Here is a 14,003-nt window from a genome sequence, read left to right as displayed (position 1 = left end):
TTTTCAGTCTTATAAATCGAATGAAGATGATTATAATTATTGTATAAAATATTTTCGATTTCAGTTTTGTGATGTACTTACATCATTCACAGGAATCATTCTCCAGTAGATTGATTAAAAATTGTGCTCATTCTAAACTTTTATAGGTACCTAATACGTATCTCTTACTAGTAATTAGCGAATACAAACATAATGCAAACGTAACTGATGGTCATGCAACATTACGCTGCATTTTGATCGGGAGGTCTATTCAAATAGTAACATCTTGTTATCAAACCGTTTTGGATATGATCTGTCAGCTCAACAGTGACATTTCTTCAACTACAACCGTCACAGCTGACAAATCATATCCATAACCGTTTGATAACAATAAATTACTATTCGAATTGGCCTCGGTAACGTGGGGCGCGTGGATGAATGAGTCGGGCGGGCGGCGAGCTTTCAGCGCCCCTCCACTAGGCGGGCGCGCGGCCGCCGCGCCGTCGGCGCACCGCCAGTCCCTTCGCGACGCTCGCGCCGACATGTCTCCCCTGTGGATCGTGCTCACACTGCTCCCCATCCTCGGTAAGTGTGTGAACAGGTGACAAGTGAACGGAAGTGACTAAACAATTTCCCAAGTGAAATTTCAGTGACTTTTTTCTTTCAGCGTATCAAGTTTTTCCATTGTCTGATGTGTGTTGCCATGGATAGCGGAATTAATTGTGTTTTGCACGATTGTTTGGTCGCGTGCGTGTTCGTGGAAGTTTTTACGGTGCAGGATGTCCGGGAGCATGGATATGTATTTATTCGACGCATCATAGTTTGCTGCACGTTACTTTGATATAGACCGACTAAAACAGTCAACATATTTAAAATTCAATGTTTTCGAACAAGAAGTTAGACAAAGATACCAATTATGACTTACCTAATTCATGCTCCGTAACCTACCACAATTCTCAAACATAACAATAAACAAAAAGAGATGATATCGATCTTAAAATCTTGATTGTTGGAGACCTTTCGCAACATTGCGCGCCCATTAGTGGCAAAGTGCATGTTTATAGGTAATTACGTAAACGCGTCCCGTGTGTGCATCTCCGCTGCGCCTTGCGCAACCTATGCACTTTCCATTCTGCGCCCGCGCCGCGGTCGCCCATCGCTGGGTAATCGATTCCCCGGATTTGCATAAACGATTTTCCCACGCTCCGTTCTCTACAAAGTAGAGCGTGATGGTCGCTCAAGGCTCTACATGTACATCAAAAATATAAATATATATAACATGGAAAAACAATTTTTGCCGCACTTTTATTGTTGACTGTACTTCTTGAGCCCTTTCTAATGAGCCTATACTCGATGACTTTTAGTTTTCCATCGGAGTTCCTATGTCTACCTTCCGACTGCATCATCAGAACAGCTCTGTATTAGCATTTTATGGCATTGTCAGCAGAATTAGGATTACGACACTACGCAAAATTTACGCTAATCCGACACCGGGTGGTTCGAATTCGGGTTACATAATTTGAATCAAACATAAAGGTTTACAAATATACGGAGTGAAGCTAATTAAAACTAATATAAAAAAAACATATGAAGGACACCGCAGAGATGTGTCGTAAAGAAAGATGATAAGGCAAAACTCATTTCCAACGTTACTCTGCATTTAGATTAATTAATTAGTCTAATTAAAAGGACAGGTTGCTAATTAATCTTTACGTTCCTTCTTGAGACATTCAATTTTAAATTGACCTTAATTTAAAGTAGTAAAATCTACTAAATCGTTAAGTGTGTCGTCAGGTAACAACCAAAACTCCTTAATTACTACCTACCACAAGTTCAGAGCCATCGTGAACCGCATTAGTAACAAAACAAGGTTTATATATTTTTTTTTCAAATGTATTCGTTTTTGTGCCTAGGTATATATTTTCATGCGATTAGAAAGTACCCATATTTAAATGGACAATTAGATAGGTCAAACATGTTAGTAACTCTTAAAACAATATTGCTAAAGAAGTGTAACTAATCAATTAAGCCTTTATTTGCACATAACAGTTAATAGACACTTAAGTGTTCAATAAAGTTTTGATATGTTTCGTAAGGCTACCTACCTATAAAGTGCAATGATGTTTATCGATCGGGTCACGACACTATGGGAAGATTGCGTTCAAAAAGTTTCCCTGTAAACTAAAATGGCCATATGTAAAATATTCATAAAGTGCAATTTTAAATGACACTTTTTATTAACTTGTTACGTTTTGGACATGCGTCTTCGGTAAACGTTCTAATGTTACGCTGACTCATCACAACAATGCGTTATGTAATTAATATATTCATCGTAAACCAACGCGCATCTTGCACCTATAGTGTACAGTACAGTTTCATATTAGGAATTGCAATAGGTCACCATTATATTACATTCGACCTTTTTGATGACAGCCCGCGACCTGGCGATGGGTCATATAATAGTAGTGCAACAGGCAAATATATCACTAAGATTCACTAATCAAAATTAGTCTACTATTTTTTATTAGTCTACTATACACCGTGTTTTTTTTGATTTCCGTTAATTTCAAGGGTGCATACCTGAGCTTAAATCAAATAACTTTCCCAAAGACACCGATATTCTAATTAACTCCATTTGGAAGATAATCAATATTTTATTTTTTTCCTATAAGGCCTCTACAAGCTTGTACACTTGCCTTAAGGCCGGTTTACATATTGATTAGTGTTTAGAATGAGTTCATACATTTGCTACTAAACTTAAGTAAAATCTCGGTCGATCGATGTTCGAATTGACATTGATATGTCACAGATTTCAATTGTTTGGTTTAGTTAAATGTAATGCCCGTGTTACAACAACGCTATATGCTACATTTAATTACTTTTTAATATTATTTTTTCTGAAAAAAAAGCAAAAAAAAATTTTTTTTTTTCAAAATTAACTATGCCATTTAGTTTTCTTAAACGTACTTAACCATACCCCGAAGTTAACGGAATTCAATAAAAACACGGTGTATATTTGTTTCTAAAATGCAATCATGTTGCGATTTGAGAATTCCTGGGTACCAAAAAAGAATAAATTATAAAAGTGAAAAAATTACTGTAGGTACTTAATTCTTCCACTTTTAATTTTTTTTATTCTAAGCTTAATAGCATCGTTCGCAGACGTTTCTGCTTGTTTACTTATTTATCGTATGGCATACTTTACACGTCACTGCAGTATAAAATTAAAATTTAAAACTAGAATTCTTAAAATAATCCACGGCTTTCCCAGTCAAGGTCTTGAGCTCTTCAATGTTGCCACCGAATTTGGTGTTGGGGCATTCTAGCACCATGTGGCGGATTGTTTGTTCGGGTTTTCCACATCCGCATGCCGCCGATTCACTCCATCCCCATTTATTTCTGTGGTTTCTGCTTGTTAAAAATTAAAATTAACAAAAAAGACATTCGACTAGATTACTAGGTCATTCGATTGTTTTCTTGTATACATACCTACCGTTTAAATCATAACTAAACAATAGTTATTTACGATAAAAGTGCGGAAAAGAGGAAATTCGAAACGAGTGGCGATAAATTAAAACACGACCGAAGGGAGTGTTTTAAATCGACACGAGATGCGAATTACCTATTCGCACGTGTATCGTACAACGTTTTACAGTACATATGGCCCTTTAAACTTTTGACATACGCACGGAAAGCGCGCTTTACGCACTAGTGCGGGAAAATAGCACCATATGTACTGTAAAATTCTTTATCTACTTAAATTAGGAATGAGAGTGAGCCTCTATTGAAGTTGGTTTGAACATTTAAAATTACTCTTACCAAAACATATTCGTTCCATACAATACATAGTATCTGTTGTCATCATGTTGCAAGTAGGTATCCTAGTAATTTCAGTTTGATACATATTTTACCACATACGTATTGCCCAAACCGTCATCACGAGAGACCGGAAAATCGTGCTTACAACACTGTCATTTCACGCTGCACACTAGACAATAGAGCTTTCCACGCTGCGCCTTCAGTTTCTACCTTTGTTATCTTAATACACATTGTCTGTATAAACGCCGTATTAGTAACATTAGTTTATACGGTGTTAGGTACCTACGGGTGTTAAAGCGTTATATAAAAGTGGTTGTAGACATAGGTTTTTAAATTCGACATTTGTTGATGTTACCCACGAAGAATATTTCCTTTTATTTATCAGGCGGCGTAGCACGGTCGCGTTTTTATCCCTTGTCGCCATGCCTGTCACGTTCTAACAAGTATGTAAGTGCGAAAGGGACGCGCATACTGATAGTCGATAAAAATGGAACCGTGCTGAGCCCGCAGGGTAGATTAACGATCGGTTGTATCGACGTCATTTCACATAGATACTCGTAACTGTCAAACTGCTCACGCCATCAGATTTTCACGAACGTAATTTAATTAGTTACGATTAGATAGGTACTCCTACTTAGTTTCTAGACTCCAATTAGCTTATTACATCAGCTGAGATGTAATTTGTAGAATACTCCCAATATTACTTGATAATGGAGAATACCTACATACAAAACACAACAAAATTATTTATCTTCAAAAAATGGAATTGTTAAATTTACGTATGTACTTACCTATTATTACGATAAGTCATTAAACCTTGAACGCAAACTAAGTACCAAACTATAAATAAATAGGTAACCATCAAAATAAAGAACATACTTAGAGTTCATTCATTATGTAACAGCATAGGGCCTAAAGAGCAAACTACGAATGAACCCATCGTATTTGCATGCAGTACAGTACGGGTGACCTTTCGCCGAGGATGCTACGGCACCTTGCAGCGCTCTCTTGCGCAAGGCTCGCGTGCGATGGTACACCCCCCTCCCCCCACGCATGGGAACCTCGGTTAACCTCCACTGGACTAGGTACACGTTCACCCGGATTTAGTGCATGTTAGAGGTAGTTTACGTGAGGCAATCTCATCTCATTACGTTGGTCTACTTTGAGATGTTTTTGCGAGTTGTCAGTTAAGCGGTGATGCGTTAAATGTTTTCTGAGAACGAGGAATGTTTAGACTGTCGTATTGCGAAAAACACTTAATTTTAAGTATACATACTTAATACTGTACGTGCTTAATCTTGCACTAACAAGACGATATTTCATAATTATAAACTTCTGATATTTTAATAGCATAATACAAGTAGTCTGTATCTTTAGGTACCTACTTAAATAAAAGTAAACAAAATCTACCCTCAAATGGCTTCTCTAGCCAGTTGAGGGTAGATGAAAACATTACACGATCAAATAATGTGGACGTTAAAGTCAGGTCGTTAAGTGACAGATCCAGGCGGTTTTGTATTTGGTCGGTTAACCAATAAATGTTATAACTACCCGAAAATGTACAAATTATTTATTTACTTACTTTTTTTGAAATACCTAAAGATACAGAGTCAGTAGGAAACAATATCGGTGCACTAGAGAACGTGACGAAACAAATCTATTCTACCTAATGCAATATACGTTGCAATTGCAATGTAGACATGCGTTAAGACTAAGACTGCATAATATGAGTTATCGATATGTTACCTACTATTGAATAGCTCGCCAGAATAGGTAAACTGATATTTTACGGAGACATAGTAAAATGTTCCAATAGCAATGATAATGGGTCAGTAAGTATATATGGAAATTTCCAAACAAAGTTATATGGCGTGTTTTTTATATTTCTTAACATCTCTCTTTCTCGCACGTACAGTCCGTTGTGCCGTAGTACTTAGATAAAACGGGTTTTACCTACGGCAGAACAGACTGGACCAATTCTCACAATTATTAATTTTAGCTAGATCGGGATCTAGCTAAAATTAAAACTTGTGAGAATTCGTCTTCCCAAATGTTCTCGATCACCCAAATATTTAGATGATTATAATATTACGTAAGTGTAGGACATATCATTTCAAAAAGTCAATTAACGCATGCATTACACCGTTAAACAAATATGGCGTGGAATAGATAAAGTTACTGTACAGCAAGCAGGAGAAGCACCTAAGTGGGTAAAGTGTTCAAAACCTACATACGCTCGCTCTTACTCTTAACGATAAAATAAACTTGTGTTTTATTTTGATCACCTCGCCTGCTTAGGATCTTCTGCTGCTAACTCTACCTGCATAGCAACTATATGTAGGTACTTGCCACGTCTATACCGGTAGGTACAGGCAGTAGACAGATGGCATAACTCAGCATCACCTGCCCTGCCCATGCGCTGTGACATGTCAGTGACCGCGGTAATTGGATACCTACATCATTATGCAACAGCATAGCACACTCGCACAATCATTTCACTTGCGACTTTGTTACTATTCGGTGTTCAAGTGTTCACTATTCGTGTTTGTATTGTCAATACGGATAACATACATAGGTACTAGTACTTAGGCATGGAAATGTAAAGTATGCAGTTGTATAAGGTTTACCGGGTTTACCCCAATTATGTTCTAATATTTTTTAATCGCCTACGAAAAAACATAAGGGCCACTTGCACCATCCCATTAACTTGGGGTTAACCGGTTAAACCTAGAGTTACCATGGTTACCAGTACAAATTGACACTGTGTTAACGGTTTAACCGGTTAACCCCGGGTTAGTGGGATGGTACAAGTGGCGGTAAGTCGTAATGGTTATAAGGTAAAGGCACTAGTGTTTGACAGGTCCTTTCTCACATCTCTTGCTTGGAATTAAAATTGAGGGTGGCAAACATTGAGACAGTGTACAGCTCTGGGACATTTAAGTATGTAAACGTCCCATCAAAGAGTTGGCACTATGTATAGGTACAAATATATTTTATAGACCTATAAAAAGATTGACAACCTTACAAACTTCGCACTAGCTTAATATTATGTGTGACCTGTAGGAATTACTCACATATTTTGTTATTCGCCTAATTGCTTACCTCATTAATCCACGTAATTGAAAAGGACATTTCCATTTTACCGTTTTAATTTGGTACAATGCGTTTTTGTCATTAGCTCATTCGGCAGGAAGTGTCTCTTATTATCTAATCCCATTGTAAAAATATAATGTCTGAGAAAGGTCAGACCTAATGCTGATGCTCAAGATAAGGCAGTTGCAACACACTTGTGGGTTTGGTGTGAAACCGCGGCGAACTGGCAAATAAATGCAGCTTCACATATTTCTGTAAACGTAACCATGGAAACCGGAATTCCTCTATCTCCGAATCGCAAGATATTATCTTCATTACATAAGGGCGTAGGAGGTGCACCTCGCACAGTGTGTCTCAGTGACCTGACCACGCGCTACCGACATCTCGTTGGTAGGTACTAGGTACCTACTGTGTGCGAGCTATGTATCATTTACACTAGTATAAAGGCCTGTCCAGACGGGGACAATTTTTTGCCAATCTGATTAAATTGTCCGATCAATCAAATCAGGCCGTGCGGACGCGAAAAATTGTTCCCGTCTGGACAGGTCTTATACCTTAAACTACTGTCATAATCTCATCAGTCAGTAGATCACCTACACGACCCGTTGGTTAACTTGGTTTTAATGAGCCTACCGCAACATGCACTCTCATTTCATTACAGAAACCTTTGCATGATATAATGCATTAACATAATCATAATGATATCTTATTACATTGTGATGTGGTTCAAAGATTTTATTAACTAAGTGTAATGTGATATTAACGTGCTCATTTATGTACTTAACATAAGTAGGTGCTTACTTCGATCTTTTTTTATTAGGGCTAAAAATTTTTAGAATGTGGATTTATATTTTCTTATCAGCTAATATTACCTATTCAACTTATTATAAAACACGATAATTATAAAGATAGAAAGTACATATAATAGTAGATTGTACAACAAGGGCATAAAGTGACCCATTATTACCCGAGGCAATTTTTTGGTCTGAGCGAAGCGAAGACCAAAATAGTAGACGAGGGTAAAAATTGACATTTATGCCCTTGTTGTACACTCTGCTTTTCACTTCGATTGCGAGGAAAATAATTATATTTTTCACGGCAATTTACACCACGAAATTGTCGTAACGCGAAAGAACATAATACATAACCAATTCCCGCCAACTAACTTTTTAATTATTTTTTTATTAATTTTCAACATGTGATCAGAGTTTCAGACGCTTGGTTTTCTGCCAAGTCAAACATTTCGGAGCATTTTTGAACGATAATCGACTCCTATTTTATGTGATTTACTAAATTTAATGACAGAAAATACGGATTTCTAATAAATTGTAGCAAAAATAAAATAATATAACAAGTTTTGTCATCTACACAATTTTATTGCTCAGTAAAATTGTGCAATATGTTTTAACTGTTTGGCTGTTGAGACCGATTACCTTAGTCTTAGAAGAAAATTTTACTTTTATGCTCTAGAGCATAAAATGCGATTTTATGTCGTCTACGCACGACATAAAGGTGCACTTTTTGAGCATGAGAAGTGAAAAACGTATTGTAAAGTACCTATTTTTCATATTAGAATATACTTTTCAGGCAAAACTATATTAACATTGTTAACTAACAACTTCTTTTAACTTATTACGGTCACCTTTCGCTGTGACAGCTTGTTTTTTTTTTTCTAAAAAAATATTTATTACCTATGCAACGAGGACAGGCTTTAATTCACATAACGATCAGCTGTTCTAACTCTTTTCTTGTATCCAGGGGGCGCGGAAAGGTTCAACTGTCGGGGCCGCATCCTGGGCGCCTACTACGCCGACGCCAAGGCCAACTGCAAAGCGTTCCACGTCTGCGTGCGTGTAGCGGGCGGGGGAATACGGGACTTCAGGTTCTTCTGCCCGCCCGGCACGCTGTTCCACCAGGAGGCGCAGACCTGCACGGACTGGGGCGACGACGACCCGCTGGCCTGCCCCGCAGACCTCTACGACGGTCAGTTTGATCTCTACAAGATCGGATCCGGTGAGCGCTTCGCTACTAACAAGGCCTAAACTCGCTAATGTATTTAAGTGATCAGTTGGTTTGTTGACAATAATTTTCTTGCTGGCAAATTAAGAAATAGTTTTTACTTGTAACTGTGTGAAATCTTGAAATATGTACCTCAATGATGGTCAGAAATTCTTAATTAGGTATAGGTAGGTATACATTAATTTAATTAACTAGGTAAACTAATTATATTACCTTTTTAACAATTGATTTCATTGGCTTAAACTTGTACGCGCTACTTAATACTTATTCGATATGCCTAAACGTCGCTAGGCTAATCGTCAATGAGATCTGAACGATATGGAGGATGGTCGCTAGTAAAATCTTGAACTGGCGGCGTTTCATAATATGCTTATGAATTTTATGATCTAGCTGATTGTACAATAGGCCACCAAGATTAATATGTATGTAAATATATGTTTATTATCCAATTATATAACTTGTATGTTAGATAGTAATCAACAACTTAACTCTAACAGTTTCATCCAAATGTCATCTACTATGTCATCAACCCAATTGATATTGCAATCATTTGATCTCAAGGTAAACTTAACGTTAATATTTTAATAAGCAATTAATATTAAGTACATCAATCAACCAATAAGTAGGTATGTAAATACATACGAATGAGTGATCCGATGATCTCATTAAAATAAAATTAATTAGCAACATGCAAAAGACCTTCCGATTGATCTAAATACTAAAGAACCCGGCTGTAATTAATAAAGATGAAGCAATACCTACTAAGCTATGCATATAGTCTACTAGCCGTGAAACCATAGCCTACCAAGCAGGCCAACCAGTTTAACTGTGGCCTGGAGATTTGTAGAGCTGTTAGACTTGTTAGAGCCATAACGCACTGTCGACTAGTCGTCGGCGACTCGGTCTCTCGGCGACCAAAACATAGGCAACTAGGGCGCCGGCGACCAGTCGACAGTGCGTAATGGCTCTTACAGTTGCACTGTCGAAGTGTCGACTTGTCGCCGGCGACTCAGTCGATAGCAACTGTGATTTTCTATAATTTATATGTTCGTTCACGCACTTAGTCTCGCTGCGTAGTGGCGACGCACCAGCCGGCGTCGTGGCGTCGCCGGCGACCACTAGGAACACGGGTTCAAATGTACACACTGCGAGCAACTGTCGAGACGACAAATTTGTATCCGTCTCTCTCTTGAACATAGTTGTGAATAACACAACATATTTTAGTGATGCTTGCGCTCGGCTTGGTCGCCTGGCCTCAGTTGACTATGTTTTGTTCGCCGAGAGACCAAGTCGCCGGCGACTACTCGACAGTACGCAACGGCTCGTAAAATCTGTGCTTAGTCAAAGAGCTCAATTATGCTAGCTTATCTGAGTCTACAATACACCTGCGCTCGGTGAGTGTTTGGAATAACACACTTGGTTGTAAACGCGGAATCGAATTAATTGCACTGACATTTATACCGCTGTCCCACTCAAGCGCAGCAGGTACTATCGTTTTTATTACTTCTAAATCATACATTATTTATAAGATTATGGCAACTTTTTTGATAAACGTATAATATGTGATTTTCTTAGAGATATGTACACTAAATTAGGGCATAAGTGGAGATGACCGCTTGCATCATGAGTGCTTGAAAGGTTAAACATACGCAGTCGAAGTTAACGCTGTATTTGGTAACGGATTGCAAAAAAACTAAGCTTCAGTCGTACGCTTGCGTTGTGCTTTTTGTGGTGATCTTAAAATGTGTACCTATTTAATAAATTACGCTTGCCTTGTTTGGCTTAGTGCGCTACTACCTACGCCAGTACGCCATTCATTAAAAATCAACAATTTCTCAAATTAGAAAAACGGCCGACCATAATTACATAATGCATGTACAATTGTACATATATACTATGTAAAGTAAATAAAGATTTGATTATGTTTGATTATTGTCTTATCGCCTGCATAAAATATATGTTAATATAATCAGCAAACAAACAGATTGAACAAATATAAACCAAATGAAAATGCTGTGTTCACAGGATTTGACACTAAGAAACTGTCGTCGCCTGGTGCCCGCGAGGAAGAAGCGGAATTCGGTTTACAGCGCGCCGAGACCGGCGATCGCCGTCTCGCCCAGAACAACGGTAACGCCCCCGCGTCGGACCTGCGCGCCGCCCACTCCTCCGACTTCTTCAGCGGACAACGCGACCGCGGCCGCGACGATCCCGCCCCGCCCGCCCCCTCGTCCCCCGCGCCCTCCGCATCCCAACGTGTCTCCTTCAGAAGACCCACAAGCCCCAGGACCACCCCTACCACGCAATACACGAATCCGCCGCCCCCACCGCCACCGAAACCATTCAGCAATAACCAATACGACCACAAACGGAAACTCGTGCGCAAACGCCCCATTCATGCGTCCACTTTAGCTCCCTCGACATTTATACCTAGCTCCCCTCAACCTCAATTCCCAGAATACCAACAACCTGCGGATTTCGAACGTCGGGTCCCGCAGCAGAGCAGACCGAACCCTACTACGGCACCGGCTAGCGTCCCTCCTCAGTATAAAGATGAGTACGTCGAAGTCAGCCGCGTGACCCCAAAACAAAACCGATACTTCTCTAACAATCCCTCTCCCGCTCCTTTTTCCCAACCCACTACACTAAATCCCTATTTCAGGAAAAAGGAAGGGCTTGTTGAGTTGTACAATTATAACGCACAATCCACTCCGGGAATCAACGTTCAAAATGACAACAAACCGTTCAAAGTGAGAAACAGCTTCAGTGTGGCGACAGATGTTCCTCAAGAGCAAGACTTTGTGCGTACTAACGTAAATAAAAATAACAATGGTCGAGGCACACCCACCACGATAGATTACAACACTGCTGCGAACCGCGGCTTTAGCACGACTCCTGCCTACAGAAACTTCAATAGCGTTTCCTACGAACCGGAAAAGAACAACTTTGTCCAACAGTCGAATGCTAAGAATTTCTTCAACAGCCCTTCAACTCCGGCAACAACCACTACCCTGTACACTACTACTCGCGCAGACCCCTCGTATAATCTGAATACGGTAGCCTATAATACAAACGTTGGGTTTAACGCGCAGTCATCCAACTACGCCGAAAGCGACGAAGACGACGGCCAGTACCGCCCCCCGGCCGGTGAAGACGACGGTCAATACAGACCCGAACTGTACGAACGCGAGCGCGAACGTGACCGTGAACTTTTATCTGGAGCTCACTCGCTCAACATCGCTGCTAGCGGAAATAGATTGCCCGAAGATCAACAAAAACAAAAGGGCAAAACGCAGAAACCATCCAAGCCTGTATCCCAAACGGCAGCGCCGAGGCCTTTCAGACCCGCTCCCACGCTCTCGACTACCGTCGCGCCACCGTCGACCTTCGAACCCGCATACACAACTACTTACAGGCCCCAGACAAGCACTCAGCGCGTGTTTGATTACTTCCAAACTTACACAACCACCGTAAGGCCCAGTGAGCCACCAGCTCCAGTCCATGTACCGACTACAGAAAACTTTGAGAACGTGCCCGTGAGGTCGTCGACGACGGCGCCGCGCACCCCTGAGCCGCGGCCGACGACGCGCGTGCCCGCGCCGCCGACGCCCGCCACGCGGCCCCCGCCGCGGCCCGCGCCGCAGCCCTCGCCGCAGCCGGCACCCAAGGCGCCACACTTCGCCAATCCCGCCAAACCCAAGGAGGACACGAGCTACGACTACGCGTATTACGACTCAGACCCAGGGTTTTCGGAATACGATCACATAGAAGAATTCGGTAAAACAAAAACAAAAGCGTAAACTTGTCGTATTAAAATTTTAAATACTGCCATTAAATTAGTCGCCTCTTTAGATGATAATGAAAATGTCTGTTATGAGTTCATCATTGGTGTGACAGGATGCCTTACCTTAAGCCAGATTAAGTCAAGATTTTACTTTTTCTTAAAAATATTCTGTAGGTAAGTAAACACAACTGACCACGCGAATGTTTGCCTCGTGTTCCATCTCTTTTTTATTAGTTATTGTATGAGATAAATGGATTATAGCACGTTACGCGACCAGTGACAAGATATTAATCGCGGATAAAAAAGTACAACATAGCAATGTAAGTACATTTGTGTCGCTTAACTTCAAACTCGGGTAAATCCATTCGACCCTCTCAGCAAATATCTTCTCTATTACCTTCTCTTAATACTATAATCGCATAATCTGACAGATGGATTTACCCGAGTTTGAAGTTAAGCGACTCATTTCTAATTGAACCTTTTTTGCACCCTAGTAACTTTTATAAGTACGAAAAAGAAATCGAAAGAGCAGAGCAGAATATTCAGACTGAATAAACCGTGCCAGTTATATCGATATTGCGTATATCTGAAGAGGCTTTGTAGTTACCCGCCCTAAATTATTTGTGATATTATGGATGTTCGAAGTTACTCTTGTCTGTTGGGTTAGTCGCTGTGTAGTCACAGGCCTACTTGTAAGAAGAATTAAGTATCGGAGCATGCGAGCGAGCTGTACCAACGAGGAGAATTATAATTATTCTATAGAATAGAAACCCGACAAACATTTTCTCGTCCCTAATACTTTTGTTTTCAGTGATTTAAATTAAAAAGTATTTGCCTTTATTCTAAAAGTGTTAAACTCCAATGGACGGGACAGTTTTTGTCGGGAAAATTCTTCATTGATTGTTAACCGATGTAAAATGCTTGCCAACATTGGTATTTATTACGCAATTCGCGAATAAGAGAATATATGTCCTATGTATGTACAATAGAGAGTAAGTTATAACGATAGATGTAAAATAATTCAATGTAAATAAAGTTTTCTTAAATACAATGGTTTGCGTAATTGTATTCTCAACCTGTGCGCGTGTGAAATAGTTGGTAATGCTTACCCTGGTAACAATATGTTTCGCATAAGAAACTAGTCACTTGCCTTGGTACACACATTATCTTTTCTCATTGACATTAATTATACCTATTAATCGTAAAATTTTATGAAAACAGTCAAATATTTTACATTGTTAGGTACTTCTCCGCTAAAGTCTGTTTTAGAAATAGTTTTCTTAGAAGTTGGAACTTCATATTTTTAAGA

At 39.7% G+C, this 14,003-nt stretch overlaps 1 protein-coding gene across 2 annotated transcripts; it reads left to right on the top strand.

The window, feature by feature from the left end:
• Nucleotides 1-408: 408 nt before the first annotated feature.
• Nucleotides 409-13,745, top strand: LOC134793635 (mucin-2-like). 2 transcript variants are annotated; one of them, XM_063765267.1, is made up of 3 exons: nucleotides 409-564; nucleotides 8,650-8,874; nucleotides 10,936-13,745. In XM_063765267.1, the coding sequence occupies exons 1-3, from the start codon at nucleotides 414-416 to the stop codon at nucleotides 12,708-12,710; spliced, it is 2,151 nt and encodes a 716-aa protein (XP_063621337.1). In that variant the 5' UTR covers nucleotides 409-413; the 3' UTR covers nucleotides 12,711-13,745. The 2 variants fall into 2 exon arrangements, with proteins under 2 accessions (XP_063621337.1, XP_063621336.1); XM_063765266.1 differs by having other exon boundaries at nucleotides 8,650-8,904.
• The last annotated feature ends 258 nt before the right edge of the window (nucleotides 13,746-14,003 follow it).

The sequence above is a fragment of the Cydia splendana genome, chromosome 9 (genome assembly GCF_910591565.1).
Source record: "Cydia splendana chromosome 9, ilCydSple1.2, whole genome shotgun sequence".
In the NCBI taxonomy this organism is placed as follows: domain Eukaryota; kingdom Metazoa; phylum Arthropoda; class Insecta; order Lepidoptera; family Tortricidae; genus Cydia; species Cydia splendana.
This window is presented reverse-complemented; position numbering and strand designations above follow the sequence as displayed.

What these genes read in the sequence shown, in the direction of transcription:
- LOC134793635 (XM_063765266.1), top strand. Translation starts at nt 414, where the DNA reads ATGAATGAGTCGGGCGGGCGGCGAGCTTTCAGCGCCCCTCCACTAGGC. An exon ending in CACACTGCTCCCCATCCTCG is followed by an intron (nt 565 to 8,649) that starts GTAAGTGTGTGA and finishes TCTTGTATCCAG; the next exon opens with GGGGCGCGGAAAGGTTCAAC. An exon ending in TCTCTACAAGATCGGATCCG is followed by an intron (nt 8,905 to 10,935) that starts GTGAGCGCTTCG and finishes CTGTGTTCACAG; the next exon opens with GATTTGACACTAAGAAACTG.